Genomic DNA, 27,560 nt, shown 5'->3' with positions numbered 1-27,560 from the left:
TACTAACTTTGGAAAGTACGTACACCAGCATAACCCAACCCCCGTTCAAGATCTACATTATTTTATTTTTATTATTTTTATTTTTTTATTATTATTTTTTTGAGACAGAGTTTCTCCCTTGTTGCCCAGGCTGGAGTGGAATGGCACAATATCCCTTGTTGCCCATTGGAGTGCAGTGGCACAGTATCAGGTCACTGCAACCTCTGCTTCCCAGGTTCGAGCAATTCTCCTGCCTCAGCCTCCCGAGTGGCTGGGATTACAGCCGTGTGCCACCACGCCCAGCTAATTTTGTATTTTTAGTAGAGATAGGGTTTCTCCATGTTGATCAGGCTGGTTTTGAACTCCCGACCTCAGGTGATCCGCCCACCTCGGCCTCCCAAAGCGTTGGGATTACAAGCGGAAACCATCGTGCCCAGCCAAGATCTATCTATTACATCACCCCAGAAAGTGAACTCCCACTGTTCCCAGCCAGTCTCTTTCTTATCATGGGTTAGCTTGCTTATTGTGGAATTTCGCGTATACAGATGCATGCCATGCCATAGGTACTCTTTTGTGTCTGCCTTATTCTGCTCAACACCATGTTTCTGAATCATTACCATTGTTGTATGGTTCTCTAACTCCATCATTTGCATTTCAGACTCAGCATATGCTGAGTTCACCCTGTTGAAGGGCTATCTCTGTTTAATTCACCATCTTGAAAGAAACATTTAAAATTGAGATGTTTTCAAAAATATATAGTTAAATCCTGAGGAATCGATGTAGAAATGCTATCACAAGCTGTCTGAACTTACTCAGGGGAAGTCTTCGTCTTCACTCACATAAGAGTCTAATGGAATGAATATGAACAGTCTTAGAGAAATCCCACACTCTTCATGCCATTTGCATGATCTCCACCTTGGTCTTTTTTTTTTTTTTTTTTTTGGAGACGGAGTCTCACTCTGTCACCCAGGCTGAGTGCAGTGGTGCAATCTCGGCTCACTGCAACCTCTGCCTCCCCGATTCAAGTGATTCGTCTGCCTCAGCCTCCCGAGTAGCTGGAACTATAGGCGCGTGCCACCAGGCCCTGCTAATTTTTTGTATTTTTAGTAGAGATGGGGTTTCACCATGTTAGCTAGGATGGTCTCAATCTCCTGATCTCGTGATCCACCCACCTCGGCTTCCCAAATTGCTGGGATTACAAGCATGAGCCACCGCGCCCGGCCCACCTTGTTAATTTTTAAGCACTAAAATTTGATACTTATTTGTGAATGAAGTAATCCCTTCATTGTATTTTTTTTTTTTTTACTTATGCTGAGCTTTAAATTACAAAGATTCACATAATCCAAGAGAGAAGTATTATTTAGAGGGATTCTTTTATCATGTGATATATAATAAATGCATCCAATGTTACACGTCAATTTAAAAAACAAGTAAATAACTTTAAAGAAAAGATAACTACTGGCCAGGCGCGGTGGCTCACACGTGTATTCCCAGCACTTTGGGAGGCCGAGGCAGGTAGATCATGAGGTCAGGAGTTGGAGACCAGCCTGGCCAACATGGTGAAACCCTGTCTCTACTAAAAATACAAAAATTAGCCGAGCACGGTGGCAGGCACCTGTAATCCCAGTTACTCAGTAGGCTGAGGCAGGAGAATCGCTTGAACCCGGGAGGCGGAGGTTGCAGTGACCTGAGATCATGCCACTGCAATCTAGCCTGGGTAACAGAGCAAGACTTTGTCTCAAAACAGAAAAGAAAAGATAAGATAATTACTTTATACTTAGCTTGTCTTACCCATGAGTGATGCTCTGCCTGTGGCCCAGGACAGTTTTGAATGCAGTTCAACACAAATTTGTAAACTTTCTTAAAAGATGATGAGATTTTGGCCAGGCGCAGTGGCTCTTGCCTCTAATCCCAGCATTTTGGGAGGCTGAGGTGGGCAGATTACCTGAGGTCAGGAGTTTGAGACCACCCTGGCCAACATGGCAAAACCCCATGTCCACAAAAAATACAAAAATTTGCTGAGTGCACTGTCAGGCACCTGTACTCCCAGCTACTCAGGAGGCTGAGGCAGGAGAATCACTTGAACCTGAGAGGCAGAGGTTGCAATGAGCCGAGAGCACGCCACTGCACTCCAGCCTGGGTGACAGAGTGAGACCCCATCTCAAAAACAAACAACAAACAAAAACAAAAGCAAAAGGCCGGGCACGGTGGCTCACACCTGTAATCCCAGCACTTTGGGAGGCCGAGGCAGGCAGATCGCCTGTCAGGAGTTCGAGACCAGCCTGGCCAACATGGTGAAACCTCATCTCTACTAAAAATACAAAAATTAGGCATGGTGGCAGAGACCTGTAATCTCAGCTACTCGGGAGGCTGAGGGAGGAGAATGGCTTGAGCCCAGGAGCTGGAGGTTGCAGTGAGCCAGGATTGCACCACTGCACTCCAGCCTGGACGACTGAGCGGAGCGGAACACTGTCTCCAAAAAAAAAAAACAAGAGCTTTTTTTAGATCATCAGCTATTGTTAGTGTATGTTATGTGTGGCTCAAGACAACTTTGCTTCTTTTAATATAGCCAGGGAAGCCAAAAGATTGGATATCCCTGCTTTATACCAAGAGAGACGACACCCCACATTTGCAATGCCTAAAAACACTACCAGCCATCTGAAAAACATGAGACTTCTAACTTCTGTTCTTTTTTGTAGCAGTGGAATCCCACGGTGATATCTGAGGGATGTGGTTACCTTTTGGAGGAGGTTGACAGTTTCTAAGGATGATTCTTTCTGAGTGAAATATTGTCAGTGTCATTGACCTTTTCATTATTTCAACTATTATTATTCCAGGTTATCAATTCTCTGCCTGATGATTTTCATCCTGGGACTGACTTTTGTGGAATTCCTTGGATAGTTATCATTATTGTGTTTCTGGGAATTTCTACACTTGCCATTTTCCTCTGGAAAACTAGCCTTTGTGTGAGTATACTAACTTTCTGTAGAGGTATACTTGTAATCACAAATAAGAATAAATTATTTAAAACAATTCACGTTTCTGGACTTCATTATGAATATGTGGTTTTACCCAAAAAATCAGGGAAATGATTTATTAGCATAAGAATTATGAAAACATCTGCCATTTACATTATGAAAATTAAATAGGTTGGTGTTTGTTTAATAAAATGTCAACAGAGCTTTTGGTCAAAAATAACTTTTTTTAACCTTAGTGTTATTTATCAGAAATGGAGTATGAGGTTTCATCACTTAAATAGGAAATTCTTTCTAAACTCTTCTGCTTTATAGTTCTAGCATATGGGTGGAAGGAAAGCTTCCAGTCTCCTCTCTGAAGATTCACTGCAGAAATGAGCTGACAACAGACAGCTTAACAGGAGAAGAAAAACATAGAACAGGCATAAACATGGGAACCAGCTGAAAAATGAGACTGCTAGAAGGGCCGGATGGTTGATGCTTAAAGAGCACCCTCTTCTGAGGGGAGAGGGAGATAGATGGAGATGTAGGCCATTTAGAGGGGCAGCAAATGATTTTTAGGGGAAATGGAAGAGCTCAAGGAACAAACAATTGGCCTGAGACAAAGTTCCTCTGAGGTCACAGGGATGAGGTGACAAACTGCCAGAAGGTGAAGGGCAGAACTGCACTGCGTCTCATGATGCAGAGAAAGCCCCAGAGAATCTCTTAGAACTGCCCTCCAGAGAATCAATGAAAAATGTGTCTGGGCAGGGTAATTTTGAATGACATCATTCAAAGTGCATGTTCCCAGTTGCAACTGGAGAGAGATCAGTATGTCAAAAGTCTGTACTTGGTAAGAATTTGGCTGCTAAGTTCTGCCATAATTTGTCTTTTGAGCCTTTTTTCCATTGGGTAAGTTGAGCTCTACATTTTCTCTTGCCATTCATGGCAGTAAAAATGTGGTTGTCTGGGGGCTGAACCTCCTTCTGAACAATGATCCAAGATAAAAGTACTAATACCACAATGCTTTTTTATATTCAAGGGAAGAGGAAGTATGTTTCAGTTTTACCACCTAGATAATTACACGTCATTTGGCACTGCCTTTCAAGATATGTAGAAAACAGAAAATATATGAGTTATGAAGATATCGAGGCACATTTAACATTCTCTATGCCACTTAGTCCTGAAGAGAGAATTTTCGGTATAAATTGGAGGAATTTTTTTTTTTTTTTTCCCAGCCCCGAGACGAGTCTCCCTGTGTTGCCCAGGCTGGAGTATAATGGTGTGATCTTGGCTCACTGCAACCTCCACCTCCTGGCTTCAAGCGATTCCCCTGCCTTAGCCTCTCAAGTAGCTGGGATTACAGGTGCCCACCACCATGCCCAGCTAATTTTTGTATTTTTAGTAGAGTCGGGGTTTTACCATGTTGGCCAGGCTAGTCTCAAAACCCGACCTCATGATCCGCCCGCCTCAGCCTCCCAAAGTGCTGGGATTACAAGCGTCAGCCACCACGGGAGCCGGGGGAAGGTTTTAAATTTACCGCTTTTTAAAAATTCCATTGAGGAAAGTTCAGTTGAGCTGGTGGACTTGGACAACTTCACACCTTCTCATCTTTGTCCTTATCATCTAGTCGTCTATACCACTACCTCCTAAGCAGGGACATCATGGGTGCCATGAAGCATTCATGCATGATGGCATTTCCTTGCTTCTCATTTCTTCATGTGTTTGACATTCCTCCTAGCTCCAAACTGGGCCAGCTACCTTTCCTATGAAATCTAGCGGTAGCTGTGGGATAGATGTGGTTGTTCTTTCATCTTTTTAGATTACCCGTGCTTCTCTCAAAATCCTAGTACATGTTTTGCTTTTTATCCTATGTGCAGAAATCAGAAAAGAACAAATTCTGCAAAGAATTTGAAAGATATTATTTCAGGCCAGGTGTGGTGGCTCATGCCTGTAATCCCAGCACTTTGGGAGGCTGAGGCAGGTGGATCACTTGAGGTCAGGAGTTCAAGACCAGATGGGCCAACATGGTGCAACCCCATCTCTACTAAAAAGACAAAAATTAGCCAGGCATGGTAGCGGGCACCCATAATCCCAGCTACTTGGGAGGCTGAGGCACAAGAATCGCTTGAATCTGGGAGGTGGAGGTTGCCGTGAGCCAAGGTAGCGCCACTGCACTTCAGCATGGGTGGGAGTGACACTCCATCTCAAAAAAAAAAAAAAAAAAGTTATTTCAATAACTACCTCAGGAGATTCATAGGTATCTGACCCATTTCTGGGATGGGATTTGCATTGCATTTTAGCTATGATGAGAACAAATATTTAATATCTTAGAAGATTGAAAGCATACTGTGATAATATGGAAATCTTGGTGGGAATTCAGTCATTAGTGAGAATGTTTTGCGTTAGGTTCAAACCAGCCTCAATGAAGCTGATGTGAGGGAAGGGAAAGTGGACTCTGAGTAGAGCAGGGATAGAAGGAAGATGCTCCAGTGCAGATCAGGAAGGAGCAGGGGGTGAAATGTTACAAATTCTAGAACTCGGAGAGCTGAAGGTAATTACTTCCTTTTCAAGTTGTGAAACATGTTAACCTGTGGTAAAATACTTATAACATGATAATTACCATCTAACTGTGTTGAAGTGTACAGTTCAGTTGTGTGAAGTATAGTCATGTCTTTTTTTTTTTTTTTTTTTTGAGAAGGAGTCTCTGTCACCAGGCTGGAGTGCAGTGGTGTGATCTCGGCTCACTGCAACCTCTGCCTCCCAGGTTCAAGCAGTTCTCCTGCCTCAGCCTCCCTAGTAGCTGGGACTACAGGCGTGCGCCACCATGCTCAGCTAATTTTTGCATTTTTAGTAGAGACAGGGTTTCACCATGTTGGCCAGGATGGTCTCCGTCTCTTGACCTTGTGATTCACCTGCCTCGGCCTCCCAAATTGCTGGGATTACAGGCGTGAGCTACCGCACCTGGCCTATTTTTTTTTTTTTTTTGAGACAGAGTTTCAATCTTGTTGCCCAGGTTGGAGTGCAATGGCACAATCTCAGCTCACTACAACATTTTCCTCCTGGGTTCAAGCGATTCTCCTGCCTCAGCCTCCCGAGTAGTTGGGATTACAGGCATGCACCACCTCCCGGTGATCTTGGCTCACTGCAACTTCCGCCTCCCGGCTTCAAATGGTTCTTTGCCTCAGCCTCCCGAGTAGCTCGGATTACAGGTGCCCGCAGGCATGCCCGGCTAATTTTTGTATTTTTAGTAGAGACGGGGTTTCACCATCTTGGCCAGCTGGTCTTGAACTCCTGACCCCGTGATCCACCCACCTCGGCCTCCCAAAGTGCTAGGATTATAGGCATGAGCCAGCGTGCCCAGCCGTCATTCTTAAATTATTATTTCCTAGGTGTCTTTCCTCAAGACTGTCTTAAAGTCACAAAATGTACATGACGGATCCAAGGATGTACAGCGGAAAGCCTGGAGGTCCAATAGCCGTAGCCGGGAAGGTATGGCTCTGTTGGAGTCCCCATAGTGTGGAAATGAGTTTGCCCTGGAAAGGGAAAGAACAGCTTCTTGCCCTCAGGTTTCTCACCTTCTCCTCTCCTCACCCTCACCAAGGGCCGAGGTCCATTTGTATGCACACAAAGAAAAGGGTTTCTTCCTTTCCAGGAATTAAATTTGGCCGGGAAGACCTCTTTACTTCATGGAGACATATGGAAGCCAAAGTTCGAGCTGAAGTCCGTAAGGTGACAGGGAAGGTCAACAGTCATTACAAAATCAATGGACAGAGGAAGACTGCCGAGGAGGAGTAAGATGTGCCTTGACACAAATACTGTTTTTATGAACCATGTGCCAATCAAAGTAGACAACTGTAAAGTCCTTGAGAATATTTTCTACAATATTTGTGGCAAATTCAGTGGGTTCAAAATTGAGTTTGTCCTTTCTGCTTGATTAGTTTAATCCACATAATTCCTTTCCCTTCCTACATTCTTGTTTGTAATTTTTTCGGGGGAAGAGGAGGTGCTAGTACTGGCATTGGTTTTCCTTTCTCTTTTTTTTTCCTGAGATGGAGCTTTGCTCTTGTTGCCCAGGCTGTAGTGCAATGGCAGAATCTCGACTCACTGCCTTTTGGGTTCAAGCAATTCTCCTGCCTCAGCCTCCCAAGTAGCTGGGATTACAGGTGCCCACCACCATGCCCAGCTAATTTTTGTATTTTTACTAGACATGGGGTTTCGCCATGTTGTCCAGGCTGGTCTCGAACTTCTGACCTCAGGTGATCCACCCGCCTCAGCCTCCCAAAGTGCTGGATTAGAGGTGGGAGCCACCATACCCAGCCTTTTTTTTTTTTTTTTTTTTTTTAAATTTTGAGATAGAGTCTCACTCTGTCGCCAGGCTGGAGTGCTATGGCGCAATATTGGCTCACTGCAACCTCTGCCTCCCAGGTTGAAGCATTTCTGCCTCAGCCTCCCGAGTAGCTTGGATTACAGGTGTGTGCCACCACAGTCAGCCAATTTTTTTTTTTTTTTTTTTTTTGAGACAGAGTCTCACTCTGTCACCCAGGCTAGAGTGCAGTGGTGTGATCTTGGCTCACTGCAACCTCCGCCTCCCAGGTTCAAGCAATTCTTATCCCTCAGCCTCTTGAGTAGCTGGGACTGCAGGCATATGCCACCATGCCCAGATAATTTTTGTATTTTTAGTAGAGGTGGGGTTTCACCATATTGGCCAGGCTGGTCTAGAACTCCTGACATCATGATCTGCACACCTTGGCCTCCCAATGTGCTGGGATTACAGGCGTGAGCCACTGTGCCCAGCCCAATTTTTGTATTTTTAGTAAAGACCGGGGTTCACCATGTTGGCCAGGCTAGTCTTGAACTCCTGACCTCAGGTGATCTGCCTGCGTCTGCCTCCCAGCGTGAGCCACTGCTCCCAGCCTGGATTGTTGAATTCAATGCTTGGCTCACCTCCAGATTCATTTTCAGTCTTTCACGTTTTGGTCGTATTACATTGTATTTTGCTGCCATATGACTGATATTTTTTTGTTAAATGTGAGATACTTGTTAAAAAATATTTAGCAATGAATTGAGGCCGAGTAGCATGTTATCTTGTTGCAGAAGAGATGGGAGTCTACTTCTGGGGGATGGTCAGGGGTCCTCCATACAGGCTGCAATTGAGGTCGTCAGTGCAGGCGCTTAGTCCCTACAAAGGCCAGGGTATTTCCTATCCACCTCTGTTCTGATGTGTGACTCTTCTGGGTCTCAACCAGAGCCAGTGGACTTCAGTACGGGTCGCTTTCATTGGCAGACCCTCAATCCACTTGTTTTTCATCTAATCGCATGCATGTATACAAAAGCTGCTTTGCTTCTTTGCATCTCAGTAGTCCCTTCTGGAATTCAGCAATGAAACTCAGGGAAATGGGTTCCAAATGCAAGGCTGACTTTCGTCCTGGGTTTCCTTCTTCTCCATCTTGACCTCATGTCTGTTTACTGCCATGTTAGCAATTTGATGTATTCAATCATGGGTTTTATATTCTGTTTGGTGTCCCCCATCGTTCTCATCGGAGATCGGAAGCTTCAGATGCACTTATGTCAACTCAAGATTAGAATGCTTCCTTAGCTTCCCTCCAGAGTCAGGTTTTGTGTTTGTAGTTCCCAAGTGCACAGCAGGAGTAGTGAGGTCCTCACTGGCTTCTCATTTGCATTAATCTGTGAGCTCATTTAGCGTGGGGACAGGACCCTGCTCCCATTGCATTCTCAGCACCTCACCACACACTCCTTGTTTGAGGCCACTCCAGACAGCATGTGCTGAAGGATGCCCTGTGGTCAGAAACAAGTTCATTAACTTTCTCTTTGAAGTGTTTTTGTCCCTGTTTCCTAGCATTCTGGGAATTTTACACATCCTTCTTATAAAACCAAGTATCAGGTGAGGTCCTTAGGATCAGGAGCATGAATCAAGTGGTGTGAGGGCAACACAGCACACTTATCTTTTTAGGCCATTTCCTTTTTCTGCCCTCACTCTCTGTGAACTGAACCTTGTTAAAGTCAGTCATCACCAGGGTGGATGGTTTGCAGTTGTCATCTATTTTCAGGACATAACACCCTGACTTAGGAGCCATTCCGATCATTTCTAATTCAATAGATGCGCCCAGCATTCAGATTGCCTTTTCTCTCAACCAGGATCTTTAAAGTCGATGACAAGAGTTCCAGTCCTGAATCATGGCAAAGTGCAGTAGTGAACTGCAGGGTTAATGACACCATATTCTGGAAGGATCTCTCTATGGCTGATGGTCTCAGTTCCGGCATCAGCCTCTGACTGAGAATCAGGTCTCCCACAGGAGGAGGCAGATGAGGAGCAATCCTCTGCTTCCGATGGAGTTAGTTGTGATGAGTTGGTGAGGTCTGGTTTTTCACACTGAACTAAAATGAGCTTTCGCTGTGTCAAGCACAAGACTGACCCCAGAGACACACATAGTGCACCTCATAGAAGCTTTTAATAGTCTTTATATTTACTAAAGAATAGGACTAACTACAGAACTATGAAGATGAGCTGGAAATGACAGGTGACTTGCCAGCAGGCCAGAGTGTGATATTTCTTTGTCCCTCAATGAGAGGGGTCAATTCTCCCTTTGGTTGTGAGAATCAGTTGGTTCATTTATGGGAAGGTTGCAGGGGGGATCTTTGAATCACAGCCTTCAGATGCCAGAAGGGCAGAGGGAATCCCACACGGGCTGGTGGATCATGTGTGTGCATTTCCCTCCCTTCTAATCTCAGGAAACAAAACATGAAAGAATGTGAGCAAGCAGAAAATGAGAGGCAGCTATCAGAGGCAGAGGAGAATGGGAAATTGGATATGAAAGAAATACACACCCAACTGTGAGTTGAGAAACTGAACCCCACCCTCTTAGGAAACCCCCATTGGAATGTTGTTTTTAACCTTTGTACGATGTTTAGACCCAGTAAATGCAGAAATAGAAACAAATGGTCAGAAGACATATCCAGAGAGAGAGAGAGAGAGAGTTGACAAAACAGAAAACAAAGTACCTTAAGATTTACCAGTGACCAAAAGATGTGAAGTAGCAAAACGTCTCCTGACCCCGTTGCCAGCTAGACTGTGTGGAAACTCGGTTACCAGCTATTCTAGGGGTGGAGTGAGTTGTTGTCATCCTTAGGAAAGTGTGTTGTTGTAGGATCAACCACATCCTTCAAAAGGACTATGCCTGTTTATAAGCCCAGCTGTTTCTGCCCTGTGAAACACGGAAAGGATATTAATACAAAGAGAATGGAGCTTTATGATAAAAGATGCTCAATGAAGGATGAATTAGGGATATACTGAGAATGGGGAAGGAAATTGTCAACTCAGAAGTCAGCAGGCAATAAGCAAAAGAGGAGGAATCAATATAGCAACAGTTTGGATCAGACTGTACTGTTTTTGTTTTTGTTTTTGTTATTTTTTCTGAGGTGGAGTCTCACTCTGTCACCCAGCCTGGAGTGCAATGACGTGATCTTGGCTCACTGTAACCTCCGCCTCCCAGGTTCAAGTGATTCCCCTGCCTCAGCCTCCCGAGTAGCTGGGATTACAGGTGCCTGCCACCACGCCCGGCTAATTCTTTGTATTTTTAGTAGAGATGGGGTTTCACCGTATTAGCCAGGATGTTCTCAATCTCCTGACCTCGTGATCCACCCGCCTCGGCCTCCCAGAGTGCTGGGATTACAGGCGTCAGCCACCGCGACCGGCTCAGACTGTACTCTTACAGCCATCTGAAATACGTTTTCTAGGTATAGATAGATTGTGTAAGGGTACAGTTGTGAGGATAACAGAAACATGGCAGATTATTTAAAGTCATCCTGAAAGTGGTGCTTTATCTGATGAAAGTGATTGTAATCCATAGGCAACCGTTTCAACGCACGCAAGAGTTGCAGCGGCGGGCAGAGGACTACTACAGAGGCAAAGTAAGGAGCTTCCTCCCCGCAGTTGCAGGATAGTTCAGTGCTGATGCAGATGATGCCACGGCCCTTAGACTCTCTCAACATTCAATTTCTCATGTGTTGGCTTTTTCAGATCGCCCCTTCTGCAAGAAGGCCTCTTGCCAACTCAGGAAGTTTGTTTGTTTTCCTTGCTTTTGGACATAGTCTGCCAGGTCAGGACATGGATGTATTTTTCTCCCCACACCTCTGTGCTCAAGCCTTGCAAAGGTGGATGGCAGAGAGGAAGGCTGCCTACAAGCGGCACAGGTAGGTCATTGTGATGGACATTTTAAAGGATGTTTTTGTTTTGAGATACAGCTTTGAGCATCTAGTAAAGAACTTGGTGTTTTAATTCTTCAAGTCAATTCTTTCTATGTCTTCTAGGTGTGAAATGAGGCAAAAGCAGAGAGTGCCAGAGAGACACATGAGTCAGGAGCCAGTCCAGGGACGACCGGGCCTAGAGAACCCTTTCTGGAGGGGTAGGAGCTTGCTGTGAAGGCAGCTGCTTAATTGGTGCTGCACAATCCACACACCTTGCTTCTCCTTTTGGGGATGAGGGCTCGGGTGGGGTGATTGTTATGTTTCCTGGAAACAATTCCAAGCACTTATAAAGAGAACAGTTGTCTCGCTGGGTGGCAGGAACCTATTTTCCTCAGGTGCCCGAGCTGAATGGCTCTTGGCTAGTCCCCTGTGAATGGTGGAGCTCAGGCCTCTCCACTGACTGTGGACGTTGCCCCACTCTGATGTCTTGGTTACTTTTAACTGAGGAGATGAGCCTAGAAGGCGGATGGGCCAGCTTGCCTTTCCACCTTCACTCAGTGTGAAGGATTTATTTTTCTTTCACTTGAGAAAACAACAATAGCACTTTAGAATGGGAGCCACATGTGCTGATGAGAGCACAGATTTTCTGGCCGTGTCTTCATGGATCAATATTGTAGCTTGAGATCTGCTTTAAGAAAAGAAGCATTTATTTACACTTTTTGGAACTTCCTTCATTCTTTTTAAGTTGTTTATTGTCAACTATATAACTCCATTAGTAAGTTAGATTTCTATGTAATCCTACTCCTCTAACATTTGAAGTGTAACCCTAAAACTTTCCAGTTAATTTCTGTAGCTCTTACCTTTTCTCATGACTGTTCATCTCTTTATGTCCATTTCTGTTCATAAGTATTGATAATACCTGGCCAGGTATGAAAGTTAGATTAACTATGAATCCACAGAATTTTAAATGTCCCTATGGCTTGAAGAAGAGGAGCAGTGCTGTTCCTGTCCAGGGTTTATTGATATTCTTCCAACCATGGCTGTTCCTATTTTAATTTTGAGTCTGTGCTCACATGATGAGTGATTTCCTCTGATATGTACTGATTTAGAGCTCATTTCCAGCTGGTTAGAGCCCGACCTGTTCACAGCCTGTTGAGAGTTAAGAATACCCCTGGACCAGGGCTCTGTGGTATCTTCCTCAAGGATGAGGGTCCAGAGGGCTCCAGAGTCCTCTGAGGCATGTGGTCAATAAACCCTGTGCCTCTGGTAAGGGACCTGTGTGGCAGAGAGTGAGATGGCATTGGAGGGTGTGGAGGGTTTCTTATTCTGCACAGAACATGCAAGCCAGATTTAGCCCCATTCCCTTCTCTGGCCCTTAGCAGATTCAGGACCTCATTGGGTTCCCATGAGGAACAGCAGCGGCGTCCCAGCTGAAAACACAGAGAAGACAAAGGTAAATGCTGGGGACGTTTTCACTCTTCCTATATCAGGACGCTTTGGTCTTTTCCGACAATGCCCTCTCCTGGCCTGGCCTCTGTTCTGTAGGTTCTGTGGTGCCTTTTCTGTCTCGACTTCTTGAGAAGCAAAATCTTCTCCATGAGCTTTCAGGCTTCTCCGTTCCCAGCTGATCATCGTTGGTGGCACCTCCAGAATCCATAAAAGCTCAGGGACCGAGGGCTGAAGGGCTTTTACTGTTCTGTTTCCAGAAATAACACGAGGAGGCACCACTGACCTCCAGTACTGTAGGTCTCATGGCGCGGTGAACTCTGACTGATCCACCTTACCCAAGATGTTGTGGGGTCTCATTTCCGAAATATGTGGGATTTTCTTTTGCTGTGATTTTGTTTGCATTCTGCCATAATGTAGGTGATTAACGTTTGAAATATCTGCTGTATTCCCAGAAGTGAAAATAGTGAAAACGCATTAATCTAACATTAATTTGTGCTTTGTGCAATTTTGAATGCTCTTTGACAAGGCCAATTCCATAGTTCGTCACAGTCCCATCCCTGTTGGTAACCATGTTGTGCAAAAACACCTTCATACCCACCCAGTGGGGCCCCTGATCTAATATTCTAAGTGTCAGAGGTTCCATATTTGTAATAGCAAATAGGCCCTGACTGTAAATTAGTGAAGAGTGAATGTAACTTATTACCTACAGGGACAATTCCAAATGAAGGCCTTAAATGATGCTCAGCTAAGCTGATTCTTGTGTGGCCTCTGTACCTTCAAAAGCTGCCGAGTCCTATGATTACACATGATGGGACTTGTACACTTGAAGTGAAACACAGTTTTAAAACTTGCTTTCTTTAGAATTCCCACCTCATTTTTCCATGGGGTATTCTTTATGTCGTAGTGCACTTACAATTTGGTATTACCTGGGAGTGAAAAGAAATATTACAGCCATGTCTAACTGACTTCTTGAGATAAGATTGTTCTGTCAGAAATCCCTCTCCCAGTTCCCCTGAAGCTCTTCAGGAATCCACATCTCTCCAGAACTCTTTGTTCTCATGGGTGGCACCTCCAGAGTGAAGAAGATCCTTTGTCCAGAAGGGAAACAGAGGGGAAATGAGAGGGTCCCGCAGGCAGAGCTGGAATCAACTTCCACTCTGCCTCTTGCAAGCTGTGTGACCCTGGGCACAATTTCTCCTTCCTCTGGAAACCTCTGTTTTCTTCGATTTGGAGCAGGGTGGTCACACTGACCTTGCAGAGTTCTGAGAATCAGAGACAGAACATAAAAGGCCTGGAAAACATTCTCCAAAAAGAAGCTGCAACATGTGTGGACAATGGGCTTTTCATGCCTCTCTTACTCTCTGTTGACCTGGTGCAAGAAACGTGCTCTGGTGCTGGCTGTGAGGGAGGAAAGAGGATAGACATAGACACTCCTGTGTCTCAAACATGCTTCTTTATTACCCTGTTATGACTCTGTCTTCCCTGGGGCAGGACCCCAGCCTGCCTCCATTTGCAAACAGACACAGTGGCATGTGGAGACAACAGTGTGTCCCAGTGACTTTTCTTTACTCCCCAGCTGTGGGCAGTACTCAGTGGAAGGGTGATATTATGACACTGATACTGCTATTTTGACACCTGGAGGAGGGAAAGGTGCAAAAATCTATCACCAGCAACAGAAGGTGCAGCCTGTGTTGGTGGCGGTAATTTTGTCCATCAAATGAATATGTGTGAAAACATTTCCTCCTTCGGCCCTACAGGTCAGGATGGCGGCAGTGGAGCACCATCATTCCTCAGGGTTGCCCTACTGGCCCTACCTCATGGCTGAAACTTTAAGAAAAAGGATGGGCCACAAGCCAACTCCTCCACCTCAGTGTGATCTGAGAGGTCAACCACATCCATCAGTTAAAGGGTGTCTGAGACTGCTGACTCTTTCTCGACTACAGTGTCTACTAGGACCTCAACCACATTCAACAACTGATGATTTTCTGAGAAGAGAGACACCTCAAGACGAGTGTGCCCTGGGACCTGAACCACTTCCTCGAGCTGATGATTTTCCGAGACTCAAGACACCTCCCGAGGGTCTTTTCATACCAATTTCCCCTTTTCCAGTTGATGATTCTCTGAGCCTGAAGACACCTCCCGAGTGTCTTCTGGTACCCCTTCCACCTTCTCCAGTTGATGATTTTCTGAGACCACAAACACCTCCCGTCCAGTGTCACCTGAGACCTGTACCATTTCATCAAGCTGATGATATCAGGAGACTCAAGAAACCTCCTGACTGTTTTTTCACACCCCTTCCACCTTCTCCAGTTGATGATTCTCTGAGCCTGAAGACACCTCCCGAGTGTCTTGTGGTACCTCTTCCACCTTCTGCAGTTGATGATTTTCTCACACCAAAAACACCTCAACTACAGTGTCACCTGAGACCTGTACCATTTCATCGAGCTGATGATATTAGGAGACTCAAGAAACCTCCTGACTGTTTTTTCACACCCCTTCCACCTTCTCCAGTTGATGATTCTCTGAGGCTGCAGACACCTCCTGAGTGTCTTCTGGTACCCCTTACACCTTCTCCAGTTGATGATTTTCTCACACCACAGGCACCTCCCATCGAGCGTCGCCTGGGACCTGTAGCATTTCCTCGAGCTGATGATTTTAGGAGACCCAAGGAACCTCCCGAGTGCTTTTTCGCACCCCTTCCACGTTCTCCAGTTGATGATTCTGTGAGCCTGAAGACACCTCCCAAGTGTCTTCTGGTATGCCTTCCACCTTCTCCAGTTGATGATTTTCTCACACCACAGGCACCTCCCATCGAGCGTCGTCACCTGGGACCTGTAGCATTTCCTCAAGCTGATGATTTTAGGAGACCCAAGGAACCTCCCGACTGTTTTTTCACACCACTTCCACCTTCTGCAGTTGATGATTCTCTGAGCCTCAAGACACCTCCCGAGTGTCTTCTGGTACCCCTTCCACCTTCTCCAGTTGATGATTTTCTGAGACCACAAACACCTCCCGTCCAGTGTCACCTGAGACCTGTACCATTTCATCGAGCTGATGATATCTGGAGACTCAAGAAACCTCCTGACTGTTTTTTTGCACCCTTTCCTCCTTCTCCAGTTGATGATTCTCTGAGCCTGAAGACACCTCCCGAGTGTCTTCTGGTACCCCTTCCACCTTCTCCAGTTGATGATTTTCTCACACCACAGGCACCTCCCATCAAGCGTCATCACCTGGGACCTGTAGCATTTCCTCGAGCTGATGATTTTAGGAGACCCAAGGAACCTCCCAACTGTTTTTTCTTATCACTTCCACCTTCTCCAGTTGATGATTCTCTGAGCCTGAAGACACCTCCCGAGTGTCTTCTGCTACCCTTTCCACCTTCTCCAGTTGATGATTTTCTCACATCAGAGGAACCTCCCATCAAGCGTTGTCGCCTGGGACCTGTAGCATTTCCTCGAGGTGATGATATCAGGAGACTCAAGAAACCTCCTGACTTTTTTTTTGCACCCCTTGCACCTTCTCCAGTTGATGATTCTCTGAGCCTGAAGACACCTCCCGAGTGTCTTCTGGTACCCCTTCCACCTTCTCCATTTGATGATTTTCTCACACCACCAGCACCTCCCATCAAGCGTCATCACCTGGGACCTGTAGCATTTCCTCAAGCTGAGGATTTTAGGAGACCCAAGGAACCTCCCGACTGTTTTTTCTTACCCCTTCCACCTTCTCCAGTTGATGATTTTCTCACATCAGAGGAACCTCCCATCAAGCGTTGTCGCCTGGGACCTGTAGCATTTCCTCGAGGTGATGATATCAGGAGACTCAAGAAACCTCCTGACTTTTTTTTTGCACCCCTTGCACCTTCTCCAGTTGATGATTCTCTGAGCCTGAAGACACCTCCCGAGTGTCTTCTGGTACCCCTTCCACCTTCTCCAGTTGATGATTTTCTCACACCACCAGCACCTCCCATCAAGCGTCATCACCTGGGACCTGTAGCATTTCCTCGAGCTGAGGATTTTAGGAGACCCAAGGAACCTCCCGACTGTTTTTTCTTACCCCTTCCACCTTCTCCAGTTGATGATTTTCTCACATCAGAGGAACCTCCCATCAAGCGTTGTCGCCTGGGACCTGTAGCATTTCCTCGAGCTGATGATATCAGGAGACTCAAGAAACCTCCTGACTGTTTTTTCGCACCCCTTCCACCTTCTCCAGTTGATGATTCTCTGAGCCTGAAGCCACCTCACGAGTGTCTTCTGGTACCCCTTCCACCTTCTCCAGTTGATGATTTTCTCACACCACCGGCACCTCCCATCAAGCGTCATCACCTGGGACCTGTAGCATTTCCTCAAGCTGATGATTTTAGGAGACCCAAGGAACCTCCTGACTGTTTTTTCTTACCCCTTCCACCTTCTCCAGTTGACGATTTTCTCACATCACAGGAACCTCCCATCAAGCGTTGTCGCCTGGGACCTGTAGCATTTCCTCGAGCTGATGATATCAGGAGACTCAAGAAACCTCCTGACTGTTTTTCTGCACCCCTTCCACCTTCTCCAGTTGATGATTCTCTGAGCCTGAAGAAACCTCCCAAGTGTCTTGTGGTACCTCTTCCACCTTCTGCAGTTGATGATTTTCTCACACCAAAAACACCTCAACTACAGTGTCACCTGAGACCTGTACCATTTCATCGAGCTGATGATATTAGGAGACTCAAGAAACCTCCTGACTGTTTTTTTGCACCCCTTCCACCTTCTCCAGTTGATGATTCTCTGAGCCTGAAGACACCTCCCGAGTGTCTTCTGGTACCCCTTCCACCTTCTCCAGTTGATGATTTTCTCACACCACAGGCACCTCCCATCGAGCGTCGCCTGGGACCTGTAGCATTTCCTCGAGCTGATGATTTTAGGAGACCCAAGGAACCTCCCGAGTGTTTTTTCGCACCCCTTCCACCTTCTGCAGTTGATGATTCTCTGAGCCTGAAGACACCTCCCGAGTGTCTTCTGGTACCCCTTCCACCTTCTCCAGTTGATGATTTTCTCACACCACAGGCACCTCCCATCGAGCGTCGCCTGGGACCTGTAGCATTTCCTCGAGCTGATGATTTTAGGAGACCCAAGGAACCTCCCGAGTGTTTTTTTGCACCCCTTCCACCTTCTGCAGTTGATGATTCTGTGAGCCTGAAGACACCTCCCGAGTGTCTTCTGGTACCTGTTCCACCTTCTCCAGTTGATGATTCTCTGAGTCCACAAACACCTCCCGTCCAGTGTCACCTGAGACCTGTACCATTTCATCGAGCTGATGATATCAGGAGACTCAAGAAACCTCCTGACTGTTTTGACCGTTTTTTGTTTTGTTTGCTTTTGTGTTTGTTTTTTGTTTTATTTTTATTGTGTTGGAGGAAGGCGTCTGTTATGTTGTTGATTCTATTTATTCATCATTTTTGCAACACATAAATTCATTTAAGTATTGATTGTGCACCTATCATATGATAAGCATTTTTTCATCACTCCCCCTCTTCCAGAACCCTAAGCTTTTCTCACTGTTAGAACTGCTAGTTTATTTGTATTTCAGTCACTTTGACTATAAACTCCTTGAGTGTAGGTGCTTAGATTTTTTTCACTGCTTAGCCCCCAATGCCTGTATAGAGTAAGCTCTTTTTTTTTTTTTTTTTTTGTACCAAATGCCCAATGGCCAATTTATTCTGTTTCAATAACAACTAGGCATCATTTTCAAAGGGCCATATACTGACAACAGACTGCCCAGAAATTATCTCCCTGTAGGAAAACTACAGAAGACAAGTTCTTAGACTTTTAATGCCCATTACAGTAGCCATTAATGACAGGTGACTACCGAGCCTTGAAATGCGATAGTCCAAATTTAGATGTGCTATAAGCTTAAATTATACACCACATGTCAAAGCCATAAGACCAAAAACTGTAAAAGAGTCTAGTAATTTTATATTTATTATATATTGAAATGATATTTGGTATTTTAGATATATTGAGTTAAATAAAAGTTAAATTCACCTGTTTGGTTTTTTATTTTTAAAATGTGAATTCCAGAAATTTTTTTTTTTTATGAAGTATTTATTGGTGATTCTTGGGTGTTTCTCGGAGAGGGGGATGTGGCAGGGTCATAGGATAACAGTGGAGAGAAGGTCAGGAGATAAACACATGAACAAAGGTCTCTGGTTTTCCTAGGCAGAGGTCCCTGCGGCCTTCTGCAGTGTTTGTGTCCCTGGGTACTTGAGATTAGGGAGTGGTGATGACTCTTAAAGAGCATCCTGCCTTCAAGCATCTGTTTAACAAAGCACATCTTGCACCGCCCTTAATCCATTTAACCCTGAGTTGACACAGCACATGTTTCAGAGAGCAGGGGGCTGGGGGAAAGGCCATAGATCAACAGCATCCCAAGGCAGAAGAATTGCCCTAGTCAGAACAAAATGGAGTCTCCTATGCCCACCTCTTGCTACACAGACCCAGCAATAATCTGATCTCTCCTTCCTTTCCCCACACTTCCCCCTCTTCTCTTCAACAAAACTGCCATCATCCTCATGGGCCACTCCCAATGGTCGCTGTCTCTTTGGAGCTGTTGGGTACACCTCCCAGACAGGGCGGCTGGGCAGAGGCGTTCCTCACTTCCCAGATGGGGAGGCCGGGCAGAGGCGCTCCTCACTTCCCAGATGATGGGTGGCCGGGTAGAGGTGCTCCTCACATCCCAGACAGGGTGGACGGGCAGAGGCGCTCCTCACATCCCAGATGATGGGTGGCCGAGTAGAGGCTCTCCTCCCCTCCCAGACGGGGAGGCCGGGCAGAGGCGCTCCTCGCCTCCCAGATGGGGCTGCCGGGCAGAGGCGCTCCTCACTTCCTCCCAGACGGGGTGGCAGCCTGGCAGAGGCGCTCCTCACCTCCCAGATGGGGCGGCCGGACAGAGGTGCTCCTCATCTCCCAGACGGGGCGGCCGGACAGAGGCGCTCCTCACTTCCCAGATGTTGGGTGGCCAGGCAGAGGCTCTCCTCTTCTCCCCGACGGTGCGGCCGGGCGGAGGTGCTCCTCACTTCCCAGACGAGGCAGCCGGGCAGAAGCGCTCCTCACTTTCCAGACAGGGTGGCCAGGTAGAGGCGCTCCTCACTTCCCAGACGGGGCGGCCAGGCAGAGGTGCTACTCACTTCCTCCCAGACAGGGTGGCGGCCGGGTAGAGGCGCTCCTCACCTCCCAGACGGGGCAGCCGGGCAGAGGTGTTGGTGGTAGGGAGGAATGGGAACAGATTGCTTAAGGGGAAAGGGATTTTTCGAGGTGGAGTGATGAAAATGTTTAGGTGGTGGTTGGATGACATTGTGAATATACTAAGTATCACTGAATTATACACTTTAACATAGTTAATTTTATGTTATGTCTATTTTCTTTTTTGTTGTTGTTGTTTTTGAGACAGAGTCCCACTCTGTTGCCCAGGCTGGAGTGCATTGGTGCAGTCTCAGCTCCCTGCAACCTCCACCTCCTGGATTCAAGCAGTTCTCCTGCCTCAGCCTTCTGAGTAGCTGGGATTAAAAGCACCCACCTGTATTTTAGTAGAGACATGGTTTCACCATGTTGGCCAGGCTGGTCTGGAACTCCTGACCTCGTAATCCGCCCACCTCAGCCTCCCAAACTGTTGGGATTACTGGTGTGAGCCACCACGCCCAGCCTCTTTTTGTCTTTACTCTTTTTTTTTTTTGAGACGGGATCTCACTCTGTTGCCCAGGCTGAAGTGCAGTGGTGCAATCTTGGCTCACTACAGCCTCAGCCTCCCTGGGCTCAGGTGATCCTCCTACCTCAGCCTTCCAAGTAGCTGAGACTACAGGTGCAAACCACCACACCGTGCTAGTTTTCGTATTATTTGTAGAGATAGGGTTTCACCATGTTGCCCAGGCTGGTCTTGAATTCCTAGGCTCAAGCCATCTGTCCGTCTTGAGATTACAGGAGTGAGCCACAGCACTGAGCCTGTTATGTCTATTTTCAAGTAACAGAAAATAGAAAAAAAGGGATGGAACTAGTGGTCTGGATCATGACTAGCTCTTCAGATAACTTTGAGTCTCGCTGCTGAAACTCAAGCCTTATCTACATTCTCCCTGTACCATTACTCACTTCCTAGTTGTTTTCATTGTTTTAGCTTTCTTATTTATTTGAAGGGAAACTATAAATGGAAAATGCCATACATCAGAATGGAATCTATTTCTTTTTGTTTTTGTTTGAGATATCGAGTCTCACTCTGTTGCCCAGGCTGGAGTACAGTGGTGCGATCTCGGCTCACTGCAACCTGTGCCTCCTGGATTCAAGTGATTCTCCTGCATCAGACTCTCGAGTAGCTGGGATTACAAGCATGCACCAACATACCAGGGTAATTTTGTATTTTTAGTAGAGATGGGGTTTCACCATTGAGGATGCTCTCAAACTCCTGGCCTCAAGTGATCCACCTGCCTTGGCCTCCCAAAGTGCTGGAACTGTAGGTGTGAGCCACAGCACCCGGCCCAAAATGGAATCTTAAAAATAAATACCACGGCCAGATGCAGTGACTCACGCCTTTAATTCCAGCACTTTGAGAGGCTGAGGCGGGTGGATTGCTTGCGGTCAGGAGTACAAGACCAGCCTGGCCAACATGGCGAAACCTCATCTCTACTAAAAATACAGAAATATTAGCCAGGTGTAGTGGCGGGCACCTGTAATCTCAGCTACTCAGGAGGCTGAGGCAGGAGAATTACTTGAACCCGAGGTGGAGGTTGCAGTAAGCCAAGAACACGCCATTGCACTCCAGCCTAGGCAATAGGAGTAAAACTCTGTCTCAAAAAAAAAAAACAAAAATATCAAAAAACAAACAAACCCACACTCCAAAAACAAACAAACAATAAATAAATAATATAAAAATAAAACACTACAGTCCTTATGTTATTGCTTTGTTTCAAAATCTGGTAAGATTGCCCTGAGGGACCTGAGGTTTTTAATTGCAGGGGTTTTTTTTTAATATCTTTAGAAGTGGTTGGTTAAGTAAAATTTTTTTTTTTTTTTTTGAGACTGGTTTTGCCCTGTTACACAGGCTGGAGTGCTGTGGCTCGATCACAGCTCACTGCAGCCTCAACCTCCTGAGCTTCAAGCGATCCTCCCACCTCAGCCTCCCAAGTAGCTGGGATCACAGATGTGTGCCACCACGCCTGGCCAATGTTAAAAAATCCTTTAACTTTTTTGTAGAGATGCACTCCTGGCCTCAAGCGATCCTCCTTCTGGTCCCTACCCCCAGCCCCTTTCTGATAAACATTTACATTGTTTATTATCTGATGCCATTTCTGTCTTCTTCCTTGTCGTCCGGACATCAAAGAATTAGGTTTCTTCAGGGTTTTCTTTTTCAAGTGCTCAGTGTTAAAGATCACTCACATTAGGGCCGGACACTATGCCTCACGCCTGTAATCCCAGCACTTTGGGAGGCCGAGGCGGGCAGACCACTTGAGGTGGGGAGTTTGAGACCAGCCTGGCCAACTTGGTGAAACCCCACCTCTACTGAAAAAAATACAAAAATTATCTGGGCGTGGTGGTGCATGCCTGTAGTCCCAGCCACTTGGGAGGCTGAGGCATGAGAATCGCTTGAACCCAGGAGGCAGAGGTTGTAGTGAGCCAAGATCACACCACCACACTCTAACCTGGGTGACAGAGCGAGACTCTGACTCAAAAAATAAATAAAATAAATGTCACTTACATTAGATATACCCAAGGGGTTGTCTATAGAGAGTTGGAAGCAGTAGTTATTGCAACAGGGGCACGGAAGTCATCTGGCTATGCCAGGATGCCCAGGGGATACTTGGGGTGTGTGGCATGGTGGTGCTGGGGACTCACCGCACAGGACGCTCTGACTGACGCACTGCCAGGAGTAGCGCTCTGTCTTGGGGCTGCAGCCGGCCTCCTCAGCTCGAGTGTAACAACAGTCGTGGCCATGGCAGCACCTGCGGATGTCACATGGGCAGGACAGCAGGTGGGTGAAGCTCTCTCCTGGCCCTCCTCTCTTGCCAGGACCATGGGTGACTGAAGACCCCCAGGGAGGCACAGCATCCTCTTATCTAAGTTTTCTTTCTTTCTTTTTTTTTTTTCTTAAGAGACAGGGTCTTTCTCTGTCACCCAGGCTGGAGTGCAGTGGCACAATCATAGCTCACAGCAGCCTTGAACTCCTGGGCTCAAGCGATCCTCCCACCTCAGTGTCCCAAGTAGCTGAGACTACAGGCACACGCCAGCATGCTCAGCTGGATTTTTTAATTTGTATTTCCTTTGAGACAGCATATCTCTCTGCCGCTCAGGCTGGAGTGCAATGGCTCAATCATCTCACTTTAGCCTTGAACTCCCGGGCTCAAATGATACTGCCACCTCAACCTCCAAAGTATGCTACTACAGGAACACAAAGTCCTTTTTTAAAGTTTTTGTAGATATGGGGTCTCACTATGTTGCCTAGGCTGGTCTCGAACTCCCAGGCCCAAGCAGTCCTCCTACCTCAGCCTCCCCAAATGCTGGGATTACAGGTGGGAGCTACTGTACGCCTGGCCTTATCTAAGCTGTTTCCCTGAAAATCCCCGTCTTGGGTAATGATTCCATTGGCCCCACCATGCCCTGTCCTGCCTCCCTGGCTGTGCCCAAACTTGGTCCCTGCCTGCCTGCCTCACTGTCTGGATCTCGAGCTCCTGTGACACGACTCCTCTCTCTTCCTGGAGTGATCCAAGCCCTGTCACTTCCTGACTTTGCCCACACTGTGCCCTCTGCCTGGGGCAACTTCATGTCTGCCCTTTGTCCCTTAGGTCTCAGCCCAGGCACAAGCCCCTACCTCCAGAGGTCATCCAGGCCTCACCAGGCTATACCCTCTCATAAAATCAGATTCCCTCCCTTCAGGGTAGGTTTATAATGAAACCCTCCTTAGAGGCCAGGTGCGGTGGCACCCATCTGTAATCCCAGCACTTTGGGAGGCTGAGGTGGGATGATCACTTGAGGCCAGGGGGTCGAGACCAGCCTGGGCAACATAAGGAGACTCTTGTCTCTCTTGTCTCTATAACAAATTTAAAAATTAGCTCACCAGGCCAGGCTCCAGGGTGGGGATGGGTTCCTGGCTCTACCTCCTCCTAGCTGTGTGGTCTGGGGTAGGTCACATCACCTGTCCAAGCCTCAATGTCCTCATCTCTAAATTGGGCTGAAGTAAAGTATCTACTTCTTAGGGTTGTCATGAGGAATAACTGAGTCTCTGCACATGAAGTGCCTGGCATGGTGCTTGGCACATAGTAAGGGCTCAACTAATAACAGCTTTTGCTATTTTGAAGATGTCACTGTATGGATACCCTTCCAGAACAACCCATTTTATTTTATTTTATTTTTTCCTTCAAGACTGAGTTTCATTCTTGTCACCCAGGCTGGAGTGCAGTGGCATGATCTCAGCTCACTGCAACCTCTGCCTCCTGGGTTCAAGTGATTCTCCTGCCTCAGCCTCCCAAGTAGCTGGAATTACAGGCACGTGCCGTCATGCCCAGCTAATCTTTGTATTTTACTTTGTATTTCACTGCAACCTCTGCCTCCTGGGTTCAAGTGATTCTCCTGCCTCAGCCTCCCAAGTAGCTGGAATTAGGGGCGTGTGCCATCATGCCCAGCTAATCTTTGTATTTTTACTGGAGACAGGGTTTCACCATGTTGGCCAGCCTGGTCTCGAACTTCTGACCTCAGATGATCCACGCACCTTGGCCTCCTAAAGTGCTGGGATTACAGGTGTGAGCCACCACGCCCCACCCAGAACAACCCCTTTTCTTAGTGCAGTAGGGTTGTTTCTGGAAACCAGAAGCATTTTTGGCCTGATTGGCCTGGGAACTGGTGAATGGGCAGATTGAGGATAAAGCCAAGGCCTACAATTCCTCTCACCTTACCTTTGTCCTCACTGGTGCAGGTGGTAGGAAACCCCCTTCCAAGGATCTTTTATCTCACTGGGAAGCTGGAGTTCGGGGAGGCTGGCACAGGGGGTTGCTTCAGGCCTGAGTGTGAGGGTGATGGATTGTGGTGTGGGGGAGGGGGGATAATCCTCCCTAGAGGGGAGGCTTACCCAACATGTGTCAACAGACCCCAGTTGTCTGCTCATGACTGTAATTTAAAATGCCGATTTTGCAACTCCTGGAGCTGGTGAAACACTACAGCCCCTTGGCTATTTTGCAGGAAATTTAAGGAGCTGCACATTAGTGAACATGCAGGCTGCCTTGGTGCCTGGAGCAGAGGTCACGTTCTGAAGAGAGTTTGCAGATTGGAAGCCCACAGGCCAGAGTCAGTCCATGGATGACTTTCAGGGGCACATGGTTTGTTTTTGTTCCTTTGTTTCAGAATTGAATTGGTTGCCAGCATTTTTTTTTTAAACATGGAAATTATACACGAAAATGTCTTGAGCCGGGCGCGGTGGCTTACGCCTGTAATCCCAGCAATTTGGGAGGCCAAGGCAGGTGGATCGTCTGAGGCAGGGAGTTCAAGACCAGCCTGGCCAACATGGTGAAACCCCATCTCTACTAAAAATACACAAAATTGGCCGGGCGTGGTGGCAGGCACCTGTAATCCCAGCTACTTGTAAGGCTGAGGCAGGAGAATCACTTAAACCTGGGAGGCAGAAGTTGTAGTGAGTTGAGATTGTGCCATTGCACTACAGCCTAGGCAACATAGTGAGACTCCATCTAAAACAAAACAAAAACAAACGAAAAAAAGAAAATGTCTTGAAAAATCAGATCTAGCAACAATGAGCCCACAGTCCTGCGTGACAACCACTGGCTGAGTGTGATGGACCCCTGTTGCCAGGACATCAGCAGGCCGGTTTGCCCCTGCTACACCAGGGTTACCTGTCTGTCTGCTGCTGACAACTTAGTTTGAGAACCCAGGCTTTACTGGTAAGACAGACACAGACACAACTATTTATGGTTCAAAACAGAGGGCAGTGAGTATTGTAGCTTAGGACAGTGGTTCTCCACAGAGGTGATTTAGTACCCTAGGGGACAGTGGCAATGTCTGAAGACATATTTTGGTTGTTGCAACTTGAGGAGGGTGCCATGGCATCTAGTGGGTGGAAAGCAGGGGTACTGCTCAATATCCTGCAGTGCAAACAACAGCCCCCACGACAAAGATTATCCAGCCCCAGTGTCGGTAGGGCTGAGGTTGGGAAACCGTGGATTAGGAGCACCAGCAAACTGGTCTGGAAGGAAGAGGTTAATTCCAGTGGTGGGGCTCAAGAAAGGCTCCCTGAACAGAAGAAGTCTTGCTGGTGAGCAGGCACTTGATGACTAAGCCAGGTTTCAACTGAGAGTGATTGAGGGGGAGGCATGTCAGGCAGAGAACAAACAACACAAGCAAAGGTCTAGAGGCACCTCTGATGGGTGGAGGTGGGTGAGAGTGTGAACAGTGAGATGGAGCCTGTAGTTCAAGATACATGAAGTTTGGGGTCAGATGGATTTGGGTTTGAGTTCTGACTCTACCATTCACTAGCCATGTGGCTTCAGGCTTGTCATTGGCTTGAACCTCAGTTTCATCATGTGTAAAATGGGGATAATGCAGGTTATGTAGGGCCAGACTCATCTATCCCCAGTCCTCCATTTCTACTCTGTGTCCCAGCCATTCTTAACTACTGGCAGTTTGCTACATGCTTCTTGCTTTCTCTCCCCTGTCTGGCCCCTCCATGTGCAGTTCCCTCTGCCTGGAATGCTCACATTCCAGATGTGTGGATTACATCATCAAGGTGTTATAAACCCGGTGCTGACATGCTAAGACTTGTGTTTTGAAAAGATCACTCTGCCAGCAACATGGTGTTGGGCTTGTGGGAGCGGGTGCAGGGAATCTGGAGGCCAAGGGAATGATGGGGAATTCCCAGGCTCATACAAGAAGCCTGGGAGCTTCTGCCTTCACCCTAACTCCCTTCCCCATCACTTCTCTGTCCTTAAGGTACCGTGGGGGAAGGTCAGTGAGGACCCACCAGGCATGAACGGGTTGGATTCTCTCTTGGTTAATGTTCCTGCTCCCTTCTCAGCCTAGGAGCCTGGTTACTTTATAGGTCAGGGTTGAGGTGTTGTATTAGTCTGTTCTCACACTGCTCTAAAGAACTGTCCAAGACTGGGTAATTTATAAAGGAAAGAGGTTTAATTGACTCCAGTTCCGCAGGGCGGGGAGGCCTCAGGAAACTTACAATCATGGCAGAAAGGGAAGCAAACATGTCCTTCTTTATGTGGCAGCAGGAAGTAGTAGTGCTGAGCAAAGGGGGAAAAGCACCTTATAAAACCATCAGATCTTGTGAGAACTCACTCACTATCACTAGAACAGCATGGGAGTATCCGCCCCCATGATTCAATTACCTCCCACAGGGTCCTTCCCACGATATGTGGGGATTATGGGAAGTACAATTCAACATGAGATTTGGGTGGGGACACAGCCAAACCATATTAGGTGTAGAGGCCAAAACCTCATAGAGGCTACTGAGAGTCTATGGGCCAGCCCTCTAGCTTCCTTAAGCCTCAGTTTCCTCACCTGTGTAGAACAGACTTTTCAGGGTCTGTGGGGGTACATGGGGTACTTTCTACAAAGTTCTTACAATAGGACCTGATTCAATTTTATAAAAATGAAGCTCTTGGCTGGGTGCGGTGGCTCATGCCTGTAATCCCAGCACTTTGGGAGGCTGAGGCGGGCAGATCACGAGGTCAGGAGTTTGAGACTAACTAGCCTGGCCAGTATGACGAAACCCCGTCTCTACTAAAAAATACAAAAATTAGCCAGGCGGGTGGCACCCACCTGTAGTCTCAGCTACTCAGGATGCTGAGGCAGGAGAATCACTTGAACCCGGGAGGCGGAGGTTGCAGTGAGCTGAGATCGCGCCACTGCACTCCTGCCTGGGTGACACAGAGAGACTCTGTCTCAAAAAAAAAAAAAAAAAAAATCAAGCTCTTGCTGAATACTCTCTGAATGCCTGGTA

The 27,560-nt window shown here is 46.9% G+C and overlaps 2 protein-coding genes and 1 long non-coding RNA gene across 6 annotated transcripts in view; 2 read left to right on the top strand and 1 right to left on the bottom strand.

Moving 5' to 3' along the window:
• The window catches only part of LOC112131845 (uncharacterized), a 29,717-nt gene extending 11,104 nt beyond the window's left edge, over positions 1–18,613 (top strand). The window contains exons 6-14 of one of the 3 annotated variants that reach the window (XM_054534719.2): positions 2,817–2,945; positions 6,326–6,425; positions 6,589–6,727; positions 9,687–9,788; positions 10,805–10,865; positions 10,975–11,147; positions 11,265–11,359; positions 12,521–12,594; positions 12,687–13,350. In XM_054534719.2, the coding sequence (XP_054390694.1) occupies positions 2,817–2,945; positions 6,326–6,425; positions 6,589–6,727; positions 9,687–9,788; positions 10,805–10,865; positions 10,975–11,147; positions 11,265–11,359; positions 12,521–12,594; positions 12,687–12,800 (987 nt within the window). In that variant the 3' untranslated portion in view covers positions 12,801–13,350. Of the gene's footprint in view, positions 1–2,816; positions 2,946–6,325; positions 6,426–6,588; positions 6,728–9,686; positions 9,789–10,804; positions 10,866–10,974; positions 11,148–11,264; positions 11,360–12,520 lie in introns of all 3 variants that reach the window. The other 2 variants (XM_054534718.2, XM_054534717.2) reach the window with 2 other exon arrangements.
• LOC129050917 (uncharacterized) overlaps positions 1–27,560 on the bottom strand; it is a 37,548-nt gene that overhangs the window by 8,378 nt on the left and 1,610 nt on the right. The window contains exons 2-3 of one of the 2 annotated variants that reach the window (XR_010137820.1): positions 22,445–22,551; positions 19,860–20,141 (exon numbers count right to left, since the gene is read on the bottom strand). This is a non-coding gene — a long non-coding RNA (uncharacterized LOC129050917). Of the gene's footprint in view, positions 1–19,859; positions 20,142–22,444; positions 22,552–27,560 lie in introns of those variants that run through there. The other variant, XR_008514819.2, reaches the window with a different exon arrangement.
• Positions 14,354–18,613, top strand: LOC129050912 (nuclear pore complex-interacting protein family member B13-like). The gene has a single exon (XM_054534711.2). The coding sequence runs from the start codon at positions 14,354–14,356 to the stop codon at positions 18,035–18,037; it is 3,684 nt and encodes a 1,227-aa protein (XP_054390686.1). The 3' UTR covers positions 18,038–18,613.

The sequence above is a fragment of the Pongo abelii genome, chromosome 18 (genome assembly GCF_028885655.2).
Source record: "Pongo abelii isolate AG06213 chromosome 18, NHGRI_mPonAbe1-v2.0_pri, whole genome shotgun sequence".
NCBI lineage: Eukaryota > Metazoa > Chordata > Mammalia > Primates > Hominidae > Pongo > Pongo abelii.
Note: the sequence above shows the minus strand (reverse complement) of the source record. Positions and strands in the feature narration are given on the sequence as shown.